At 36.6% G+C, this 26,030-nt stretch overlaps 1 protein-coding gene across 2 annotated transcripts in view; it reads right to left on the bottom strand.

The window, feature by feature from the left end:
* KCNQ1 (potassium voltage-gated channel subfamily Q member 1) overlaps positions 1–26,030 on the bottom strand; it is a 360,955-nt gene that overhangs the window by 308,729 nt on the left and 26,196 nt on the right. For both annotated transcript variants that reach the window (XM_087716811.1, XM_087716814.1), the window contains exon 2: positions 3,844–3,934. In XM_087716811.1, coding sequence (XP_087572937.1) covers positions 3,844–3,934 — 91 coding nt within the window. The remainder of the gene's footprint in view (positions 1–3,843; positions 3,935–26,030) is intronic.

Below are 26,030 nucleotides of genomic sequence, written 5' to 3'. Positions count from 1 at the left end.
TAATTTCACAAGAAACGTTGTTTATGCATGCATACAGGCAATTAAACAAAGTGCCTTTTTCAGAGCCAGGCCTTCGAAAGGATGCAGATATATTTATGCTTGCAAAAGGGGTGCTTACCTCATGCTAATTTGCTTTTCATTCCCCCTGTGAATATATGACCCAGTCTTAATCCTGATTACAAACATTTGAGAGGAATCTAATCTGAATTAAAACTCACTGATATAAGAAAGATAAAGGGTGTTTTTATATTCTGTCATGAAAATAATTATAAAACAAAACAATTTAGCATCATGTTCTTGATTATTTTAAATGTGCCTCTGCTTTTATCTGGAGGCCTTTCAAATTAATATTCAACTGTTAAAAATATATAATATATAAAGCCCTTCACCTTTAAAATTCAAAAGAAACTATAGTTCCTAGTGTGGGTTTTCCAACATCTAAAACACTGACTTTTGAAAATCAGGAAACAGAAATACAGACCAGAGCTTTGGATTCATTTGTGGGCTCATGTTCCAAGGCCACTTAAGTACCTGGTTGGTTCCTGTTTAATCTCAAAAAAACTTCATTTATAGAAATAGTAAGTAAATATTGCCTTTCCATTTAATCCCTCAGAACTAAGAAGAGATTAAATCTGCAAACTTCCCTTTCACTTGCATAATTTTTATGCCTTTACAAAAATTAACAGGACAATTTTCTCACAGTTATATCCATTTATATCTTTATGCATGTATTTTCCCCACACACTTTCCTAATAGAGCTTTAACGTGCAAACACATCTTGTATACATTTTAAAGCTGCAAACTGTATTATAAAATTTGAAGAAGTTTAGATTGGAACACAGAGATATTCTTATTTTTTTGTAAATGGAAGAGACCTCAATATAACACACACACACACATACACACACACCCCACACACATATATGCTTAGAAGAAATAAATTTCCTTCCTCTGCTGATCTTGTGGTGCATGCCTTTACTGTTTAAGATGCAAGGATGCCAACATTAAAACATATCCTGTGTTCTTTTTCTCATATGGTCAATAATACTTCTGACCATGCTATAATCCATCATTTTTAAGATTAAGGGAAAAAAATAAACAGCCCTTCTCATACTTGCAAGTCTTACTTCAACTCTTCCTATTAATTCCACCCAGACCTTCAGCAAAATATGTCACTGGGCTTCCTTTCTAATGTTGAGGTGCATAGGCTTTTTTAAAAAACAAATAACCATGCTAACTTTTGAATTTTTCTCATATCATAAGCCTTATAGCAATAACTGTAATCTCTGTAATTGAGAAAATAATTCAAGTTTTTTCTTTGCGTCACACTTTCTACTGAATTATGAAATTTTCATTCAGAGCTTCTCAAACTCAGAAAATCCCCAGTAATTGTTAACAGTTATTTTCCACAATTTATTGAGTAAATATTAAAGTCATCCAGCAAGAGGATGACATGTGTAACAGAAATAAAATATGCAAAACAAAGTTCTCAAAAATATATTTCTATTTCACAGGGGGAAATATCAAGGAAAAGCTACTACCGTAGTAAAATACCCAGAAGAAACACAGGTATATTATTTAAGGAAGTAATAATACAAAAGAAGATCATATATATTTATTAACAAAAGCAAATTAACATAAAGAGAAATATTTACTATACAGTATTGTGTAAAAAAGGACAATGTTGTGAATAGTAAGCTCCTCCCATAAAAACTGCTCTGTGAAACAAGTTCCACGCTTGTTCTCTGGTCTACAAGCCTTTTCTATCAGTGAAGGACACCAAAACTCTAAGTGGGAAGAGAATTGTTCAGAAGCGAACAAAATGGTAAAGTCCTATCATATGGGCAGCAATACATTCATATGACATTGGATTTATCATAAAGATTAAGTTAATTTAAATTATATAACATTGAGTAATCTTAGGAAGCTAAGCAAGACCAGTTCCGATTAGTACTTGGAGGCCCCCAAGCGATCCCAGGCTCATTGTTAAATTTGGGATGACCAAATTCCACAAAGCAATGGCAAATCATTTTCATACTGTGTCACAAAAACTAATTCTGTAAATATTATAACCGCCACTACCTGAGCTTGTCTCTGCTAACTTAATAGCACTAGCATTACCCTTCAAGGACCATCATAATCTATCTTTAACTTTGATGCTCTCCATGGCTTTATCTTCCTTATCTTTTTAGTTTTGTATCCCAATAAATCCTTACCCAAACCCCATTTAATCATTGTTCCACTAGCCTCAATGTTCAAATGCTATTTTCTCAAACATAATGCCAACTTGTGCTGGAATTCTAGAATTTTAGGTATTCCAAGTCTCAAACACTAACTTCAGAAATTTTAATTCAATGTTCCAGATTATGAAAACTGTACTGTTTTCTGAAACTCAATTAGTCTGTGTTCATGAAAGCCAATTAGTATCTGTATATTAACTGTATGAAACTATTCACTACCAGATCTGTATAAAAATAACTCTATAAATAAAAGACAAAATTAAGAAGGTCTTAAGTGCTATCAACCTTTTGAGCTGCATACAAAAGTCATAAAAACTGGCCCTTTTATTCATATGAACTTGAACTCGAAAATTGACTCTCTGGAAAAAGGAGGGTACGGTTTTGCCTACATTAAATATTAAAACACATATAATGGGGAAATCCCAACATAAGAAACAACTGCAGGATTAAGTGCCCAAAGTGAAATGAAATATAAATGTTGGCTTGCCCCAAGGAATTAAGTCGGGTAATGCAATGCCAGCAACTTCTACTGAGATATCAGCAAGGAACATAATAGCTGGGGAGGGCTGGTTATATTACTCTCAGTATGTGTTTCATGAACCTGACACAGGTCCTGACAATGGAGAACTCAGAGGACTTATTTACTGAATACTCTTGAACTTGGATACAGCATTCAAGTTATTGTTAGCCTTATTGGATTGGTATGGATCAGTGCATAACACTGATGCACAGCAACAAGAACTATAGACTGTACAAATCCTTGAAAAGAAATGTTTAGCGGTGTATTCTAATGTCAGAATAGTTGGCCATTATCAAATGCATCAACTTCAGGTTCTTAGCTATTTGCTATATATAAACTCAACTGAGATGTCATATTTTTTTAACCTGCATAACAATACTAAAAACATTAAGATGGATGTATGTGACTTATTTTTACCTCTTGTCTTGCCACACGTATTATTGTTCAATCACCCTACTCAAGTAATTAAACTTTGTGGGACAATCTAGAGGAATAGATCCTCTATGTAGGGATGTCCAAAACCTACTGAAACAGAACTCAGAAACAGGTTCTCTGCAACATTATCCTTCTCATCTGATCCGTAGCAATATGGCATGGTCAAAAGCTACTCTAGAGCTAAAGCTGGCGTATTCTGGTTGTGGTCACCAAAACATAACTCTTTTGCCTGGAACACCATGTTAGAAACCTCACAAAATGCTTATGATTTGGATGATGAAAACCATTGGACCACCCTTGGAATAGCCAAATGAACACAATCCAGAGTATAATGAGAACCAATTTGGATTTCTGCCTGAACCTAAAGGATTTACATAAACCTACTTCCATGTTATCCATATTACTCTCATACAGATACAAATCAGTCAGAAAAAATATATGAAAGTATTGTAAAGTGTGCACTGATAAGTATCTGATTGTACTTCATATTACTGTGCTTGTTCATTTTAGCAAATTAGAATACATCCAAATAACATTGCCAAATATATACACAGTACATTCATATAAATACATGCTATATTTCAATTTTAATTCTTCTCAAAATACATACAAATTATATGTTGCTTAAGCAAATATCCATAGGCATACCATCCAAAATAATGTCCCTGTGGCCAGAGTTGCATATTGATCAATCGTGGAAAGCACACTGAATATAAGGCAGATCAGCACTATGAGGAAACTGGGGGGGAAGAAAAAAAAAACAAAAATTAAAATCACTAAAACATTTAGTTAAGGTTATTTTTTTAAAAAAAAGAAACAATAAATGAGAAATAAATAAAATTTCCCGTCTTTCAATAGTGTAATAAGCTGCAAAGGAGAAAAATAAAGATTGATCTCACTCAACAGGAGAAAAATAAAGATTGATCTCACTCAACAGAATGTGGGATAAAGGGACTGTGAAGGAACTTAGTCTATTTTTTAGCCTATTTTTTATCAAGTAACAAAATCTTTGGATAACGTTTTACAGGAAAATAGAAATTCAGCTTCTCCATTGAGACACAAAGTTAACAAGCTATAAACAATGCTTGCAAAGATCTATCTGTTCATATATAGATGTACCCACACAAGGAACTGCTTGCACAGGTACATGGATAGTGTGTGGAATTCCCCTTACCAATTCAGCTGCCAAGGTTGAAAGTGTAGTTCTTTCAACAAAAAATGACATTATCCCACCAAAATAGCTATTGATAGCAATATACGTCATATAAATAAGACCAGAAATGAAATCAGAGCAGAATTTGGAACTTTCCATTCTAATCATTAGTTCCAAGCAAGCTACCCAAGAAGAAAAACATTGATTTCCACTACAGTAAGTTGATAAGTGCGGAGAAAAGGTAAGGATCTTATTGAACTGTTGCAAAACTATTTCAAGAATCTGCCAGAAGTATATAATTAAAATAAAAAGTGATTACACGTATTATTTCTGTATTTCCATAAATATAGTTCTTTGCGTGTATACACAAGCCCAAAATGTTCATTCTGATGAACCTTTAAAGGCCAAGACAGCACATTTAACCTAATTGCACAAAATTGGAAATTTTGCAGCTCTCCATTGGCTATAGCATGTCAGATGCTATTTCTCAAACCGCAAAATGTGCTGATCACAGATATGCTGAAAATTTGCTAGAAGATGTTTGCATTATAAAATATGAATAATACATTACAGAAGCCAGATAATAACTGAACTAGTGATTTCTATACAATGAAAACTGGAAATTGTTAACATTTTGATTTAGATAAACGTTTAAAAATAAAGAGAAATATCTTAATGTTAAATATAATTTTTAAGATGTTAATGAACACAGCCGTGTGTGTGTGTGTGTGTGTGTGTGTGTGTGTGTGTGTGCGTGTGCATACACATATACTGTGATCCCTTGAAGTTACTTCTCAGAGAGCGAAATATTATCTGTGTATTATAGAATTACAGAATAACAGAGTTGGGAGGGACCTTGGAGGTCTTCTAATCCAACCTGTTTGACCATCTTATCCTAATTCTGCCTTCCTTCAGCTTTCACTATGCTGGAAGATACATAATTAAGCAAATGCCATTTTTAACTCTGAACTGGAATTCGTGAAATCTACCACATCTTCATCCTTTTTAAGAAAGGAGAGATCTTAAAATGTGAACTGCTAAGTTTCTGATTACATATTGCAGGGTTTGGGCATTTTAGCAGATCTTAAAAGGATAGATAGAAAGATCCTGTTAAGTAAGATACCTAAGTAGGATACACAGGAACCAACAGAAACTAATACAGGTAGCCTCACTTAGCAACATCTCGAAGTTATGACAGACCTCCTCTCCCACAAAAGCTACTTCCAACCCAGTTCCAGAGTCCCATGGCTATACACAACCCAAAGGTCACATGACCACATTTTCGACACCTGGCAACCAGTTCATCTTTACAACCAGTTGTAGCCTTTCCTAATCATGCAATTACGATTTAATCCCCACCACCTCAGTTTCCAGCCTTTTCAGTTGATTTTCAAAGAAAAATGCCCAAAGAAATTGATTAATTAACTTAATCACAACATCTTAACTGCCATGTTCATTTAATGCCCATAGCACTTGTTAAATGATTGCTGGAAAAAAAAAGGTCATAAAATTGAATCTGGTCACAAGGTCCTCAATATAGGACCATCATGACTTGAACAGAAATTCCAGGCTCCATTAAGGTCATAAATTGGAGACTACAGGTGGTCCTCAACGTATGACCACAATTGAGCCCAAAATTTTGGTTGTTAAGTGAAACATCTGTTAAATGAGTTTTGCCCCATTTTATGACCTTTCTTGCCTCAGTTTTTAAGTGACTGATTGCAATAAATTAGTAACCCGCTTATTAAGTGAATCTGGATTTCCCATTGATTTTGCTCATGAGAAGGTGGCAAAAAGTGGTCACATGACTTCAGGACGCTGCAACTGTCATAAATATGAATCAGTTGCAAAGCATCTGAGTTTTGATCACATGATCACATGGGGATGCTGCAAAGGTCGTAACTGTAAAAAAAATGGTCATAAGTCACTTTTTCCAGTGCCGTTGTAACGTTGGACAGTCACTAAAGGAACTGTTGTAAGTCAGTGATTACCTGTACCTGTAATTTAAAATATTCCACCACCATATTCTGACAGCATATCGTTTAACAATATAATATGCTCCATCATGGCTTCCCTCCAGTATAAATAGATTGTCTATAAAATGGGCCCCTCCCTCCATGTTCTTCTAACAAATTGTTACAATCCGTTTCAGAAAATCTTCAGAGACTTCGGTATTGGTGTTGTGAATGAAATATTGTACAGTGGAATTATATTTTTTTACTTGTTACTTTATTTTGCAGAACTTACTGTTAATTATATATTGTGTTGAATTTTTTAAACTATAAATCATTTAAATATAGAATTGAAGGACTACGAAAGTCTAGAACTAAATAATATCACCAGTGACACAAGAATGAATTTACAAGAACTTAAGGAAACAGTTACTGACAGAAAAAAAACTGGCAAATGGTTTATTGAGTAACAAAGAGACAGCATTTACTGAATAACTGCGCAACATTCGGGACAATTGTGATTTTCTGCCATATGAGAATTACATTTGATTCTATATATGCATGGGTTTATTTGATAGATTTATATTCTGTCTTTCCTTCGTGAGCTAAAGGTAGCAAGCATATTACTCCCGCCTTCCCTTAACAATAATCCATTTCCCCCTTCCCTTAACAATAATCATGTGGTTATGCAAGCCGCAGGCCTGCGACCTGGAGACGCAGCTGACGGTGGAAAATGGTGCTCAATGATCCGAAAAGCGGACCCTGCACCTGCAGGAATACCTAGGAGAAAGTAGAAGAACAATAATCTTGGGGGGTAATGTCTCTGTGTGTGAGAGACAGACAGACGGACTCAGTGACTGACTCAGAGACAGACAGACTGACTGAGACTATTGAATTTCTATGGCTAAATGTAAATTGGAGTCTGAGTCTTCTCAGTTAACCCCTATGTTACATTAGTTCTACAATCACTTTTCCAGGTATGTTACAAGAACTGAGCAATCAACACCAAAGTGACCATAGATTAACACCAGATCAACAATCAAGGAGAGAACAATATACCCCAATCAAAGAATTGCCAAACAAGCCAACAGTAAATAACCCAATCCTCCCCCACCCCCCCAAAAAAACCCTCTACCAAGACCACTCCTGACACAAGGCAAGCCACTAGAATATAAATTCTCTACTAGTACTGATGATGCTACCTAGTTTCGGTAATGAGACGTGCAAGAAAACAACCAAGCTAATAACCAAAGTCAAAGAGCACCAAGATATCCCTTAATCTTCAGTAAGAAGATGAAGAGCCGAGGTGGCACAGTGGTTAGAGTGCAGCACTGCAGGCTACTTCAGGTGACTGCTAGCTGCAGTTCAGCAGTTCAATTCTCACCGGCTCAAGGTTGACTCAGCCTTCCATCCTTCCGAGGTGGGAAAATGAGGACCCAGATTGTTGGGGATAATATGCTGATTCTGTAAAAACAGCTTAGAGAGGGCTGTAAAAGCACTATGAAGCAACATACAAGTCTAAGTGCTATTGCTAAGAAAAATAAAAATATGTTAGAGGTCCTTACACAAGAGCTTGTGAAATTTACTTGTGTAAGGATTCCTAAATAAAGAGCAAAGTGAAGTGTTTTTTTTAAGGGTCTACACATCCATTCATATTACACTATTAAAGTCCTTAATGGGTCATAAATATAATAGAAAAGTGGGAAGAATTGATATTACACTCTAGTAAAACCAGATGTCTCCGTTTCGTAGCTGTTCAAGAAACTATGCTAAAATTTTGTTGGAAATCAAGATAACCTGTGAAGGTAGCCATTGATTGTTACTTTGAATTAAGCAGTAAATCTAACCACTAGATGGCAGCATATCAAAACACATGACATTCCTTCATCAAGTACAGTATTATAAAAGTGAATGAGGAAAAACAGAAAATATAAGGTGAAATATAAGGTCATATATTTACAGAGCTGAAAAACATATTCATTTAACTTATATAATAAATATGCAAAAAAAAGTCTTTTTCTCCAGAAAAGAAGTCCAGATACTTTTTTAAAATGGCTTTGGTACACTCAATAACCATTGTATTATATGCTGATTTTGTAAAACCACTTAGAGAAGGGATGTAAACCACTGTGAAATGGTAAATAACTCTAAGTGCTATTATCATCACCCTGCTCATAGACGTAGAATGAACTCACATACAGACAAGAATGAACATGCCATATCTGAAAAGACCTAGCAGTATTTTTACTTCCATTATGTTTAATTGAAACAGCTGGTTCCATCACAATGTTAAGCATATTTCTAAAAAGATGCAATTTGTACCACTTGAAAATTATCCCGAATCTTTTCATCAGTGAGTCTCAGAACACCCAAATGAAAAAAAAAAGTGGGAGACTGAAAATGCAAGGCAGATGTGGTTTGTGTTTAGATACAGATATTCTAGTTCTTCTTATAATATCAGGAAAGCAGAGTTCCAGAGAAGAGGGAAAGAAAAAAAAAAGTCCAATGAATAGAAGAGGACATTATATGACATTTTAATATAATCAAAGAGGGTAATTGCTTGACGTAGAAGAGATAAAAATAAATAAACATCTGGGTTTCCTGGTACTAGTGCCAGTCATTTTATTTGCACTTGATTGCAGGTTAAGAATTTAGAGAAAGTCTTATATTTCATGCATTTTCTCAGCATTGATTATGTAACATCAAGTTTGACTCTTTAGCAATCACACAGATGCATTTTTCCAATCTGGTCTTTCAAGTCTCTCAATAATTTATTCCTAGCTAATAAAACTGAATTCATCCACCTGGCTTCTAGTTGTACTCTGTTTCTCTTTCCTTTCACCTTTCCCAACATAATGGAAAGTTACGGAGTTTGGTCTTCTCATAATTGTCCAAAACATGATAATTTGAGCCTGGTCATTTGTCTATCCAGATTAATTGGTTCTTGCTGTTTGGTGGTGTACAGTGGGGTTTTTTTGTTTTTGTTTTTTTTTGGAAGTGAGGTCATTCATGGAATTCCCAGACATTTTTTCTAAAAGCAATATTAGAGCATTATATTCTTATAATTAAGATATTTATAATTATAAGATAAGATAATTAAGATAAGATTATAAACTAACACAAACTAAGAAGAAAAAAATAAAAAATAAATAGAGGGGAAAAAAGGGGGGGGGGAAAGACTATACCGATAGTGCTGACTTTATGGCCACAGTTGGAATATCGATAATTGAGCAAAGCGATAGTTAACTGATATGCCAGGTGACTGCTTTATTCAATGATCACAATGGAACCTCTGGGTGTGATCATTAAGCAATCTCCCAGGTCATTAAGTAGACTGAGCAAAAGAGCTGCCTGCTAGATTTCATGGAGCTGCATGGAGCTGAAATTCTCCCAGCAGGTAGCCCTTTCAGTCTCAAACACTCCTGGAGCCAAACTAAGGATTTATCCTCTCCTTCATGAATGGAGGGGAAATCCTACATGGGTCTGCAGGAACAGAGCTAAATGCAAGCCGATTGCCAAGCACCCAAAATGCCTTCATGTGACCATGAGGGAGGGGAGATGTTTTACAAAAGCCAGAAATGTTTGATGGGCCATAAAATGGGCTATCTGAAGCTTTCATAACTTTGAATAATCCTTAAACATTTGGGTGTAATGTGAGGACTATATATAGCTGTGATGGTGAACCTATCTATGGCACGCGTGCCACAGGTGGCACACAGAGCCCTCTCTGTGGTCTCGCCAGCTGTTGCCCCAGCCCAGCTCCACCAGGCATGCACACGCACCTCCCGTCAGTCAGCTGTTCTTCAGGCCTCTGCCACGCATGCACAGGGCCTTCTCCAATCTCCACAAGTTTCCCCCCCAGTGAGGCCTACATTTCTACTCCATCTCTGCCACCCACACCAACCTGGAAGCCAAAATGGGGTGTGGGGGTGCCGTGTGAGGGCCCCCGTACCCCATTTTGGACCTGGAAATTTCCTGCACCAACTTGGAAGCCAAAGCAGGGGGCAGGGCACATGGGGATTGGTGTACACGCATGTGCATTCACGCGTGCACGCTTGTACACTCGGCACCAAAAAGGTTAACCATCACTGACCTATAATAAAGGAAAAGTAAAAAAATGATTTACTCTTTCGTCATAGCAAGAATAAACAATTTAGTAACTTAACATCTTCTCTTTAAATACAACAAACGATCATCTCCCAACTCTTATTTATAAACAAATCTTTAAAACCTCATCATTTGTTCCTAGTAAGCAAGTCCATTAAAGTTTAGCAGAGTTAACAGCATGTCCTTTTAACCTTTAACAAATCAATTTTATATTCTTTCCTTTTATTTTTTAACAATCTTGATATTTACTTAAACAATCTTGACCCTTCAAATAATGGTCTAGACTTTGATTTCTTTTCATTTTCCTATGTTGCTTTTCACAAACTTTTTCATAACTTTAACAAGTCTCTTTTGTAAATCCAATATAGGAGATTATGCAGATTGGACTTTTGACTTCTTATTTATATATCCCTTTTAAATCTCAAGACATCAGCAGGCTTCATTTGTATATCATATGCTGCATCTTTTACATTATCATTCTAGTAGCCTGTCATTTTTGGTCCACTTTCAAATTTAAGAGCTAAAAGTTAAAATTCTTAACTATTGGATCCATAGGTCACAAATATCATTGAATACATCCAATGTTAAAGTATTTTGTTTCATTCTGTTTTGGATTCTATAAGTCACATTTAAGTATTGTTCTCCTTTAATTATAATCTTTAGTTCCTTTTGGTTCCCTCTAGTGTCCAGCTTTCAAAGTCCCATCCTATAATATTTCTTTTTAAGAATTCAAAACAAGATTTTCCTATAGGAAGGATTGTTATAATGAACTTCAAAATCTTATTTCAAATCAATCCGGACCCTTGGTCTGTTTATAACTTCCTAGATTAACATTTCCTAGAATCAACATTTCAATCATTTTTAAAAGATTTATTGAATGCCTTAAACTTGTATTTAAAATTTCTTTCTTTCCTCTTCAATTTCCCTTCCTCTTCTACTTCCTTTCCTCTATAAATTCTATATGAGCACCACTTGAGTTTCTCTATGCCTTATCATCTGACCTAAGGTTTCTTTATATAAACCTTTTGTACTCGTAATAGTGCTGTGTCTGGGTGCTGATTTATTTCTTATCTCTGTTGTTATAATCAAAACAATTATGAATGTTTAATTTTGTTCTCCTTCAAGAATGAAGCAGCACTGTGCAACAGGTGCATGTTAATTGTAAAGTTGCAAAGAACTGAAGAAATATAGCAGTAGGATATTATTGGCATTATCAATGAAGGAATTCTGCTCTCAGAATATATTAACAATGATTCTGTCATGCCAGCACTACACTTTGCATCCTAGGAACATAGTGTATCTGTCACCGAAATTTACAATCCCTACACTGGAGAACCTTCAATACCAAAAAGTATTTTCAAAATGAAATTAGGAAATTACATTTGAAAATTTGATTATTAGATTTTTTTTTCTGAAAGCAAGTGACTTCTTTTCAACCTTATAGTGATTGAGAAAACCAAAACTGTCTGACAAATATGAAGGCAAGATATTACCAGCAACCTTCATCAAGCATACTGGGAGGTCTTGGATTGGGAGATGGGACCTTGGTGTGAATCTGTCTGTTTTGGTGGTAAAAAGTATAGCGAGGTATGGTGGGAGAAAGGAGGCAGGGCACCCTCAGGGAATATGATGCTGTCACCTTATATGGTGTTGAGTTCTAACTCCCTGAACTCAGCCTCATTTCCCGGGCAACAAACCTACAGACGTCCTTGTTTTTGGCTGCTATTACTAAACGCCAGGTCAGTCTGTAATAAGGCCTCCTTCATCTGTGATTTAATCTCAATAATGCATGCCAGGTCATCCCTCTCAACTGTGATTTAATCACAGATGAGAGGAAGGCTCCGGAATGCATTATTGAGAATGCTGACTCGGGGGTGGGGGGGCAGGGATTCCCCTCTTGGAAAGGTGGCCAGCTGGATTTTGGAGATGACATCAGCCAAGGTCAGGGGTGGGAGTATGGCAACTGTTATTCTGAGTCTCGGAAGGCTTTCAGGAGTGCTATTCTAGCTCAACACTGAATCCATTGCCCAAGTCCAAAACTGAGCACACTGAAGTGGAGATTACAAATAAACAAAAAGCATTTTTGCAGAAAAACTGAGTTGGTCTCCCTCAAAGCCCTACCAAAGTCCACTGGTGGGTTTTATATGGGAATTTACCACAAGTTACATGACACAAAAAGCACAAGGTGTTTCTTTACAGTAATTCTTGCCTAAGTCCTCGACTTATAATCACAATCGATCCCAAAATTTCCATTGCTAAACAAGGCAGTTATTAAGTGAGCCATGCCACAGTTGTTAAGCAAATCAGTATACTTGTTAAGTGAAATCATGCAGTTGTTAAGTGAATCCAGCCTCTCCCATTCTGGCTGACGAATAGTGATCACACGATCCCAGGACGCTGCAACCATCATAAATAATGCTGGCTGCCAAGCGCCTGAATTTCGATCCTGTGATTGTGGGGATGCTGCATCAGTTATAAGTGCAAGGATTGGTCATAAGTCTTTTTCCCCCCCAGTGCCACTGTAACTTTCAATAGTCACTAAACAAATGGTTGTAAATTGAGAATACTAGTGTATTAATATTTACCATATTAAGCACAAATGCAGTAATCGTGCTCCTAAGCTAACCACAAAACTTTCATAATTCATACAAGATCATACTAGCACATTTCTGCTTTTTTGAACACCATACTTGTTTTTTTAACGCCAGTTTGCAGAGAGCTGACTGGCACCCTTACCTAGGGTGACCAGGGCCCTCCTGGGCAAGAGGCACCCTGAGGTTTACTTCAGGTTCACGCCAAATAATTTGTACAGCATCTCTGATAACTCACTGGATTCATACTTAGTTGGATGCCAGCATTTCTACAGCTCCTGTGGAGGTGCCTGAGGTACAATCTTGCCCTGTTAGTTGCAATGGTGCTTATATATACCATTTCTCAGTGCTTTACCGCCCTCTCTAAGCAGTTTTTACAGAGTCAGCATAAGGCCCCCAACAATCTGGGTCCTCATTTTACCAACCTCAAAAGGATGGAAGGCTGAGTCAACCTTGAGCCAGTGAGACTCAAACTGCTGGTAGCCAGCAATCAGCAGAAGTAGCCTGCAGTACTGCACTCTAACCGCTTCACCACCACAGCTCTGGAGTGATTTGAACCTGTTGACTTAAAAGAACTAGACAGGATCCTTATGACTGGCCCACGTCCTTCCTTGCTAAGGCTATCCAGGGGTGAAATATGTGTGGACTCTAGTGGTGATGAATTTATGCTTAACAAAGGGGATTGCCCTTTGCCTCTTAAAGAGTCATTGATTCACCCCTTCCTTAAGAAGCCACGCTGGGTCCCACTATAGTAGGCAACTTTTGTCCGGTGTCCAGCCTTCCCTTCCAATATCTAATCTTCCCTTCCGTGGTGAAGAACAAGAGGAAGGAGGTCTAAGCTTTACAACATTAGGGCCAAATTCTATTCTCCAGTTTCTTAAAAGGGGTGCTATCCTGCCTGGGTTCATTTATATTACATGTTGCACTATCAACTCAATTGTTAATCAGTTAAAAGGCAGTCACAGAGCAAGTTTCTTTTCTTCCACATTTTTTAAAAATAATGTCGTGCATATCTGTTAACATGGCTGACTAGAAAAAAACAAGATTTTGCAAAATTGCTTTCCGCTTTGTAATTTTACCCATTAACAGGTAGGACAAGAAGCAATGGGTGGAAAGAGCATTATGACTATTGCAGCATCCACATGGCCACCTAATCAAAATTCAGATGCTTCGCAACTAGTTCATACTTATGACAGTAGCAGTGTCCTGGGATGAAGTGATCAGTTTTTGCAAGCAAAGTCAATGGGGAAGCCACATTTACTTCGCAACCGTGTTACTAATTTAACAACTAAGTGATTCACTTAACAACTGTGCAGGGGTGGGTTTCTGCCAGCATTACTGCCAGTTCGGTGCGCGTGCAATTTTGCACTAGTGCACTCGCTTCACTCACACGTGCGCCTGACGCGTGCTCTGTGCGCTTGCACAGTTGCCTATAAATAAGTCTGTGCATGCGCAGAACATTTTAAAAAGGTTAAAAAAAGATGTCGTGGCGACTGGGGACCAGTTCAGGGGCATGGCGAGCATGCCGAGGTGGCGCAGTGGTTAGAGTGCAGCACTGCAGGCTACTTCAGCTGACTGCAGTTCTGCAGTTCGGCTGTTCAAATCTCACCGGCTCAAGGTTGACTCAGCCTTCCATCCTTCTGAGGTGGGTAAAATGAGGACCTGGATTGTTGTTGGGGGCAATATGCTGACTCTGTAAACCGCTTAGAGAGGGCTGAAAGCCCTATGAAGCGGTATATAAGTCTAACTGCTATTGCTATTGCTATGCTGCCCCTACCGGTTCGGAGACCCAGTCTCCATTTCTACTACCAGTTCCACCAAATTGATGCGAACTGGTAGCAACCCACCTCTGCAACTGTGGCAAGAAAAGGTGTACAAGAAAAGTCATAAAATGGGGCAAACCTCATTTAATAAATTTCTCACTTAGCAACATAAATTTTGGGCTCAATTATGATAGTAAGTCGAGGAGTACCTGTATAAAATGCAGTTAAGTAGCTATAAAAGGACCGGACTGCAAAACCTGTCCCCACTTAGAGATCATATAGCAGTAACAAACACCCATATAAATAACGAATAAGTGTACTAGCGTGAAACTCCTGAAGTCCAGCTTCCATACACCTGCGAACAACCATTTCTCTAGCTGGGGCTAGGAATGAAAAAATGAAATACAGTTGTAGTGTCCACACCTCAATCTCTCCATTGCTCAGACAAAGGCTGACCTTGTTTTGCCGCAGGATTCGTGTTCACCTGATTCCATATACTTTATAATTTGGCACACCTTTATCTGTTGCAGAAAAACCTTCAGGATCATGACTAATAAGCAAATATGATCCTTTTATCTGGAGGCTATTCATTGTAGGGTTGTTTTTTTTAATGGAATCAAAAGAAACAATAGAGCTTATATTAATTCTGAGGTCAAAGAAAAACAACTGAAGAAAGGAACTGACACAACTTCATACTGGAAGCAGGCATGGAAAATCAGGTAGCTCCATAGTGCAAAGCAACCAATTAATAATTTCACTGGTATTATCGGTTCTGGTCAGGGGACCTTATTATGTCTTTCAAAGGACACTGTGTAGGCAAGTAATAACATTTTCCTTAATAAATTCTATTTTTGAATCACAAGCAAAGGTTGTGTTTTCTGCTTTGTTCTGGGAAAGATTGGCAGCAGGTATGGAAAATCACAGAGGCAGTAATTTTCAGAACAGCAAAATAAATGATAAGGTCCAGTTGACAGTGTATTACAACAATATAATACCAGTCTAATATTATATTAATCACCCACAAGCATTGCTTCAATAAAACTCAGCCTTAAATTCTGAGGATAGCTTACTTTTAAATACAGCTATTTGGAGACCAGTAGCCAAGATAAGGAGCTGCATATGGTCTCATTATATTCATTTTGCATTGGGTACATAGATATAGTTAAATTTAGAAGCAGAGAGTCTGAATACTTGCCACGGTCCCTACTGATGGCCCAAATGTGCTAGAGCAGGTGTGTCAAACTTGATTTCATTGAGGGCCACATCTGAATTGTGTTTGACTTGGGGGGGGCAGGATGGGCGTTGCCAGGATGGGTATGGCCAGCTCGACATCACTCATGTCGAGGGGGCCTGTGGTGGCCTGAGCATTCTGCCAGTGAAAACGGGCTCCCAAGCTCCATTTTCAGCTGCGTCAGTTTCTTGCAACCTCTACCAACAAAAATGGAGTTCAGGTGGGCCGCCCACAGCATCCCGAGTTCTTTTTTCACTGGCAGAGGCACTGTGGGCCAGTCCTTCACTGTATCTAGGGTGGCTCTGTGGGCCAGTTCTAAGCACCCCATGAGCGAGATTCAGGCCTTGAGTATGACACCCCTGTGCTAGGGAATAGACTCTACCAAGTTCTGTAGGAGGATCAATAAAATAACAAGTTAGCTCAGGACAAAATTATCCTAGTAATTTGCATCCTCTGCAAAGACAATAGTGAAAGTAGCTGACGTATAGCACCAAGAAACCACTCTCTCCATGGATGCAGCATCTATAGGAACAGGAAACCTGCCCAGTCAGGGATCCAATGGGAAAGCAAGACTTCATAGACAAAAGTTCATACATTTTCAGTGTACATCTGCAGGTGTATTTCCCATTTTACAGATGAGAAATATGGCTTAAGAAGATTCACAGTCTACTCACATGGAAACCTGGCTCAGATGATTTGTCTCATCATAGAAATAAAAATCTTTCCTGTTTTAACTTGTTCTTTGGTTAACAAACTAATTTACTAGGAATATAATTTGAAGTCCTGTGGCAAAAATCAGCATAAAGTTTAATGCCAGTGTTTAATGTATTAAACACACAGTGTAGATTTTTTCTTAATAAAATGTTTAACCAATTTTGTTGTATACACGATGTACAATAACAATAAAGTCTATACTATATTATCTGTGTTAACTGAATTCTCTGATTAGTGCAAATATGCTGCAACTAAATATTTATTTATACCACAAATCTTCACTCTTGTTAGCCCTGCAAGCTAGTTTGGACAAGAAGCAGAGCCAGAAATACTAGCTCTAACTTTATGGTACAATTACATTAGAAACTTGCAAGACCCAATGAATTTCTCCTCTCCTTTCTTTTTACTGTCTGAAAAACTAGAGAAGATCCCTTCTGAAATATTTCCCATGCCCTCTCTCTTTCTGTGGGATGAGACACCTGCAGTTCTTCCTTCTGTCATTCTCCATACTATTACACTTTTTTGTTCTGTATTTGCTGATTAAACCAGTATTATTTTGAAAACCTGCAAGATGTTACCACTGAAGAATTACCTGCTATCTTAGATTTTTATATTTCCAGTAGGTAAGTGCAGTTGTGCTACTTTTGCTTAGTTATTACAGAAAAATAAAGGAAAAGGTAAGGGGGGGAAGAGAGATTTCAGGGGGGGGGCTCTTTATCAGGTAAATTGGGCATGGACGGTCTTTTCAGTGGTGGCTTCAATTTTATAGAGGTCTTTTCTCAACCTTAATTTTGAAAACTAGCTAAAGCAATACTGTTTAAAGGGCACAAATTATATATATATGACTTTCCTTTTATTTCCTTTCTGTTCTATTGAAAGGATGTTATTTTCTTCTAAATAATTTTGGATGTTCTATGCCAGTGGTATTCAGCCTGGTCCCTACCGCCCACTAGTGGGCGTTCCAGCTTTCATGGTGGGCGTTAGGGGTTTGCTGTAACTCTGCTTTATAAATTTTATAAAGTAAAGTTACTTCCCTACTTTATAAATCACCATTAACATGGAAACGGTGGGCGGTTAGAAAATTTTACTACTAACAGAGATACAAAAGTGGTGCTGGGTGTAAAAAGGTTGACTACCCCTGTTCTATGCTATTATGCCTGTGAGTAATTTAAACTTGTAGGCAAGCATGTTATTGGCTTACAGCTTCCTGGTGTTCCTTTCATTGGATCTTTTTGATTTAAGTACGATTTTGCCAGTTATTAACCATGTTCTCTTTATGCAATACTTCATTATTATTTCATTCATTATTATTTTAATCATCATTATTTATCATTACGTAATACAGAGGTGTTCATGGGTGAAAGCCAATTCACTTTAAGTTAATACGTTCCAAACAATTTTATTTGGCTCTGCTTATATTGGCAATGTGTTGTCAAACAAAACAAAACAATATGACTCCAACCTTTACGCAAACTTGTTCTTTTAAACTAAGACATTAAACTACAGAATCATTGGGCAGGTTGCCAGCTGTCCCTTGGAGAGAGGAAATCCTGTCTTCATCATCATTTGCCTGAAACTATCTGAGAACTTGACTCTCCAGGATATAAAGTTTACAGATGATTTTGCTAAAGGAATACAGGAGGAAAGTAAATGCTTCCTGAGCCTTGAATCAGAAAAGACATGAACTTTCTCCTTGTAATGTAACAAAAGGCAGAAATTGTAACAAAATCATCACATCCTATTTTTCCACTAAAGGGAGTATTTGTTTTTATTTATTTGCCTCATTTCTGGCTGCAGAATTTTCAGTTCCTGCCCTTAGAAAACAAAAGACTTCAGATAAAATTTAGTTAAAACCAAGAACATGTCTGATATTCTCCTATTCAATTCTATGTTATAGAATTCTATGTTATAGAATCACCTTACAGGGGAGATGGGTGGCATAAAAATTTAATAAACAATAAAAATAATAATAAATAAATAATGACAATATCTTGATATTATAGAAAAATCAAAACATTTATATGCTTTTGTATAGTGTACAGCAACTGAATGAACAGATGGCCATGATAGTAATTGATGGACAGTTCAGGCTGTCAATCATACTTTTTTGCTATTAGCTTCCTTTCCAGTCTTCTTCTCTCACTCATATATGCCCTCCTTTCCAGCTAGGAAAAACTAATATGATGCCCTACAGATCAATGCTGAATGTATTACATCCTCAGCATCCAAGCACTTAGAAAAGTTAAATACTTAAATCAAGTTATTTTTCTTTGGCTAAAGGAAGAACAGAAGACATATCAATTTTCCGGCCTCAATCATGTATATGTGAAAATAAGTTGTTTATAACCCAATGTGACTTAATTTATATTGATTTATATTGTGTAGCTTATTCATTCAGTTTATGTCATTTTATAGCATGTAACAATCTGTTTGGCTTGTTAATACCCATGATGACTACTGTCATCTGTAACCTTGGGCATTTTGCTGTCCATCAAGTTAGGATTGGCAAGAATGGCACAGCATACTTTTTGAAAGGAAACAGCATAAAGAGTAAAGGAGGACTGATTACCGGCAGTTGATGTCACCATTGTTCTGAATTGTAAATTAAGAGATCACTTTCATTTCAAGTTCTTTTCTACTGCACATCTGTTCTGAAGCTCATATCAATTCTATATAAATATTTAATAAGGCTTAGGATTACAGGTTACATTTATGGACATGGGTTGCCTATTTAGAAGAAATTGAATCAACTTTAGTGCTCTTATGGAAATGTCTATATTCACAGATCCAACTGAAGCCTGTAAAACATGAAAACATGAATTCCTCCTTCTTTTCTTTTCCCACTCTACCTCCTCATTATATCTCCACATATCTCAAATCCAATCAGAAAACTTCTTCAATGTTCAACAACAATCTTCAATAATTGTTAACAGAGCATTTTGAAATTTCAATCTTGTCTTTCTTTTATTAATAATTTTAATTACTCTCATACTTTTATATATTATTTCTATTATTATTGTTTTTCATGTTAACTATTTCATTCATTTACTATATAGATGACAGGCTAACAATTTGTAAACAGATGGAACGGTCTTAGCTGACACTTCCTTTCTCTGTGTGCTGCGGGAGAATTAGTAGTTTAGTCTTTCTTTTGCAAGGGATAGGAAATTAACATTGTTGTATTATAGCAATCAGCAGTCAACTAGGGACGACATTATGTGGATATGTGTTAGTCTTTTTTTAAGGCACCTTTTCTTTTTCATGTCCTGCTTGTTGTATTTTTTTAATTATTTTTTTGTCCTTTTTAAAAATATTTTGGAGCCTTGTATTTTAACTTTCTTTGAATAAACTAAATATTATATGAATAAAAAAAGAAAACTCCTTCAATATTTTGGAGCAGATTTGAGGACAGAAAAGGGAAGAAAACCTGTCCCTTTCCATTCCAGAGATGATGTTTCAAATTCATGGATGGTGAACTCAATTCAAGTTGAAAGACATTTTACATGATTGGCTGCATCTCATATTCCATTTTTACAACACAAGAGAGGGTCCCTGAGAAGATGAGAAATTCTTCCAGAAGTTTGTAAGTAAAGGAATGATTATTATTTTCCAGGGTTGCTGTAATAATGAACTCTCTTCATTGGCAACAGATTGGACTATATGATTTTACAGTAACATTTTTATTCGTTTGCTTATTTATTTGTCAATTTTATATGTCTACCCATCTTACATGAAATGATTCTGGGTGGTGTCCAATAATTTAAAAAATCTATATGAACTGATTAAAACAATAAACATAGATAAAGCAGATCACGAGAAGGAAGATATTACACGTAACACAGCCAGTGTGTGAGCTCCCTATTACCGGAGAATCCGTAGGCTTGTTGGGTTGTTGTTGGGTTGTTTTTTTGTTTTTGTTTTTGCTGTGGGCCCCACCACATTTTGAGAACTTTCTATAAGGCCACACAAGCTGGGGCTAACCTAAGTAGGAGGGATGTTCCATAGGGTAGGTACCACAGCAAAAAAGCTTCATTTCCTAGGTCCCATCAAGTGAAAATTCCTTCACAGATGGGGCCCACAGCATGCCTCTCTTTCCAGACCTGATGAGACAGGTAAATGTAATTGGGAAGAGGTGGTCCCTCAGGTAACTTGGCTCCATTCCATGTAGGGCTTTAAAGACCAAAAGCAGCACTCTGAATGGGATCCAGAAGTGAACTAGTAACCAATGCAACTTATGGAGCAGAGGTTTAATGTGTGTCCATCTAGACGTTTGAATCATTTTACTTCATCTGATGTGCATGCGGGCAAAGCAAGTAGGTACTAGTAGCCAAACTGGTAGTAATGGCAGCCGAAACCCACCCTTGGTCCAGAAGGACCTCAAGATTGTGCACCAAGTCTGTTTGTGGCAGTACCACCCCATCCAGTGACAAAGATGGTAAAGTCCCAGGCCCAGGAGGCCTTAAAAGCCAAAGATACTTAGTTTTGCCAGGGTATTATAATTCCATAGTAAGCGGTAAATTAAAAGATATAAGTAACTATATGAATCACCCATTTTGCCCTTTTAAAGCCCATTTAAATCTGGAATAAAATTGGCCTTATTCTAGTGGTATCACTGAATCATCAGGTATGCCCCTTCAGCCTTCAGAGACAGAAAATAAATACAATATTAAAGTTTACTCCCCAGTTGGATAGTTATCTATTATCCTGTTCTTGTCAACAAATAATCAACGTGAAATAAAAACAGTGACAGTGAGGTGGGCAGCATATAAATTTAATAAATAATAATTAAACAAATAGATAAATATACTGGGAAAATGGCTTAAACACTCATTTGATAATTATGGCTATGATATCACGTGATGTTATAATCCGGCAATAAAGAAGAGCCATTTTCATTTGGATATAATGCTGTATAAATCAATCAATCAATTAATTAATCAAATTATGTGGTAAACCTATGATTGGTCTGCATTCCTGCCAGATTAACCTGCTTAAGCCCACTGAAATCAATGGGAAATAAGCTGGCCACAAAACAAGAAAATGAATGCAGGCATGGTAAAAAAAAAAGACAAAATCTGTTCATAAAACTGTTTTCAAAAGCTTAAATCCGCCAAACGTTTAAAAACACTAGACATACAAAGGAAGGATCAGTATAAATTGAAGAAAAGTAATACTGTAGTTTCTGCTTGTAAATAGGGTAATATTGATTTCAGAAAGTTCTATTTAGGTAATCAAACCTCTGTGAATTGTTCTACCTACTTATCATCACTTTTATGGTTGTCATGTGTAATTTTGAATTTTATTTTCATATCCTGAAAGAAAGACATTTGACGTATTGAAGTTTTTATCTAGAAAACTCACTGATTAAAAAAAACAATACTGTCAAATGCTTTACATCTTGAAATCAAACACAATCTACATTATGTACATGCAATACCTCAAAAATCAATGCATTGCTTGTTATTTTTTTTCGGCAGAGCACAGAGGTATTTGTTATCTTCTTGGCACAAGCAACGGTTTATACAACTGCGTAGCTTGTAAGACCTTGGAAAGGAAACCTTAAACACAGCTCCTGTTCCATCAGCAAAACATTTTCTTTCTTTCTTTCTCTTCCTTCCCTCTCTCCTTCTCTCCCTCCTTCTCTTGGCTTTCAATGATACAACTTGTTATTTTCTTATTTAAAATCAAACTTAAATTTCGAATACATCTCCACCAAGTCTTCAGACAATACCAAATATGGCTTTGGATCCTGGCAATAAGGATATTATCACCGTGCAACAGGAACAATCTGCAACCTAGCAGAATAATAGAAATATTATCGACTAATTATTTATAAATATTATCCACTAATCAGCAAGACAGCCAATAACCTTCAGAGTGGAACTGAACCTCTGCCTGATGATACTCTTAGCCCAGAATCTACCTTAATGCCAAGCTTTGCCATTAAAGTGGCAAACAACAAAGCCTTACATTTTATATTTAATTACATTTTAGTATTAGCACATGTAACCTTCCCTTAAGAAAGATACAACTAAATATAGGAATTTAGTCATTAAAATCAGGGGTCTCCAACTACAAGGCTTAGTGAACCAGGCTGTGGAAGTGGCAAGTGATCACATGGGCACACACATCCCCACTTGTGCAAGTAGCAGCAAGCACACATGTGTTTGCCCATCACTCCATAGAACCATTCTCTCCCCCCGTCTGGTTGGCACAAAACGGGAAAGGTTGGCGCCCTCTGATTAAAGTGATTTTTAAAATATTTTTAAAAAGTTCCTGCAGTGGTTCCTGTTCACTTAATAAAAGTTGGTTATTCATTCCTTCTCAATTATTTCAAAGTAACTGTTTTTAAATGCTTGATTTTAGCTAGATTACACTGGCCAACTTGCAACTGGTGAAATACTGCCTAGTGTAGCAACATACTTGCAAGTGTATTCAATGAGACAAGGACAGCTATTTAAGGATGTAATCTTGAAAACACCTACCAGGAAGTAAGTTCCATTGAGCCTAATGGATATACTTCCGCATAAAAACATCCAGGATAGGACTAAGAAAACTGTGCTTGATGCCCTTGATGGAACAAAATATAAATTCAATTCCATCACAGTTTCCATTTTTAACAGACAAAATCCTGCCAGGAGTAATATGCCACAAGCAAATGGAATAAGAAACAAAGATTGACAGGCGTAAAAAGAAAACTAATCAAAAGAGAGAATTTATATAAAGATCAGAATATTATTCAGGAAGGAAAATGGACTGAAATTAGGAAAAGAAAGAAATTCCACTTGTTATTTGATACATTAACATGTTCATTATTTGACAGAGTATGCTATCAGTAACAAAGATAAAACTCCTATCTACTGTGGAGGGTTTCCTCTGCTTCAGTTATAAAAAACCCCTAAGTTATCAGGAATTAGACAAAATGAGATGTTTGTTACAGAAGCAAACTTCAAACATCTTTATTTTAATTATTACAGTTGCACGCTTTTAGGATATAAACATTAAGGTCTATTTAATAAATAAAACAAAATGTTTAAAGGCCCCATCAAGTCTTGTGAGCTAATTACAAGATTTAATTGCTCTCCTTTCTTCTTATATCTTAAAAAAACTCATTCAGAATACAAAGCTTTACTTGTAAAACTATTGTGAAATTTTTACCATCTGTGGTTACCGGTTGTGGTTACCAGTTGTGTTTCTGCACAACTACAGTCTCTTGACTGTATCTTTGCAGGGGAGATCTACCCTGGCATATAAACATGCCTTATATTGCACTGTTTGGCTTCCATAATAGAACAGTGTAATTGGGCTGACTGAGGAGGTCAATAAAACACAGGAAAAGATTAGTATACACTTGAGACCAAAGATTTTTCTTTAGGGGCTGATGGACAAACACTTAGAAAAAAGTCACAGAACTTTTGTTTTTCTACATGATAACTGCAGCAAGATTATTGCATACGCAAAGATGGAAAGATTCAGCATTACCCATAATGGTCAGGGAAGATGGTGGAACTTGCTGAGATGACTAAATTGATTTCTTTGGTCAGAGAAATGACAATATCACTGGGTTTTTTTTGCCGGCTGGAAACTACGTATGTACTTTTTTGTGAAAAAATGAATTTATGATATATGATTTTGATGATTAGATCAAAATAGGTTATAAAAAAGGATAGGTTATAAAAAAGAAAATCATTTTGTTGTAACCACAGAATAAGAGGTAAATTAATAACATTACTTATATCTGATGTAAAGAAGATCAGAAGCTATTTCTTTCTGTTTATGTTTTTCCTTTCTTGCATCTTAATTTCCACTTTGAATTTTTTTTTACCCTCCCCTTATTTTATACTAATTTGGGTTAGTTTTCATTTTCATTTTTAAAAAATGTTTACCAAATATTAAATCATTCCTTTTATATACATATACTTAAGTTTAAATTACTATTAATACTATGCCACAAATAAGCAGATATGAAACCTCAGTTTGGCCAAACTCCAATATTATCTTGCAGGTAGTCTCCATTTAGCAACCATACTTTTGACTGGTAATTGGGTCATTAAGCAAAGCTGTTGCTATGTGAAACAATGACTCAGCCCATAGTCTTATATAGCTTTCCTTTGCTTTACAGATCTGCAAAATCATAAATAGGATGATGGGTCATAACTTATAAACCCATTCCTTTTTTATGTAACTGTGAACTGCTGCTAAATGAGGCAGTCACTAAATGAGAACAACATGCTGGGAACTGGGAGCAAATTTAGAATGAGGTCACTGAAGCTGTAGGTGTGAGCTTAAATGGACTCCAGAGGATGGTAGAGGACAGGAAATCCTGGAGGAATGGGGTCATGATGGGTCGGACATGACTTTGCAGCTAACAACAACAATCTGCCAGATATCTGGAATATTCTTCAGAATAGCTCAGTGAATAGTCCTATGGGCTTGTCTCTCCCGAGAAAGGAATAGATCATCTGCAAAGGGGCTACTAGATGGCTATTTCATGGAAATTGTAAGAATGGATTTCACTGCTTTTGTTCCCAACATGTTATCCCTTACATGAGCACTTACAATTTATACTTTGTCTCTCTCCAATGACACTCTTCTCTTTTGACATTTCATCTCCCAAAGTTCTTAAGAAAAACGAAAGGTACCCAGGAATTAACAAACAGTGAGAAGCCTCGTAAAACACTGACTAAAGCCACCAAGTTGTCATTTCTCATATTCTCAAGGAATATCTTTTATAAGGGATGCAAAACAGGAGTATCAAGTTCATAATGAAGAATGTGATTTTTAGGATAACCTCAATTCCAAGTTATATAACTCCATAGTTACTAGTTTTACCTAGTACTTTGAATTGTGTCTAGGGACAACATGGGAATCAGTTAAATTGATTGGACAAAGAATTCACTTACTTCTATGAGCAATCCTAGTCAGGTGTGTGGTCATAACCTTGTGGATTTCCAAGTGGTTTTGAAGGCCATTACATATAGAAAGGATTCCTAAATTTAACATCATTAAGTACACGTGCATAGTGATCTTTGTTTAAGTATGTACTCCTGACTGCTCCTGAAATCTGGATATTCAGGTTTGGAGCTAAGCCAAAAGACTATAAATCTGAGTGTAATTCCGTCTAGCAAAGGTTGATTCTAATTCTCTGATAAGTGTTTTGAGCAACAAGTTTACCTTGTTTAGATTGGACTTCGTCTCCTACTTGTAAGACACCAGTGTCAAGATCAATTTCCTTAGATTTCGATGGAAAGGGAAAAGGAATCATCTATATATTTATGGTATCAAACTCAAATTTCTGGAAAATGTAACTGAGTGATTTTTAGT

Source organism: Thamnophis sirtalis, unplaced genomic scaffold (genome assembly GCF_051295495.1).
Source record: "Thamnophis sirtalis isolate CommonGarterSnake01/CBP01778 unplaced genomic scaffold, rThaSir2_p1.2 scaffold_1, whole genome shotgun sequence".
Taxonomy (NCBI): Eukaryota; Metazoa; Chordata; class Lepidosauria; order Squamata; family Natricidae; genus Thamnophis; species Thamnophis sirtalis.
The sequence above is the reverse complement of the archived record's forward strand: the minus strand, read 5'-3'. Positions and strand labels throughout refer to the sequence as shown.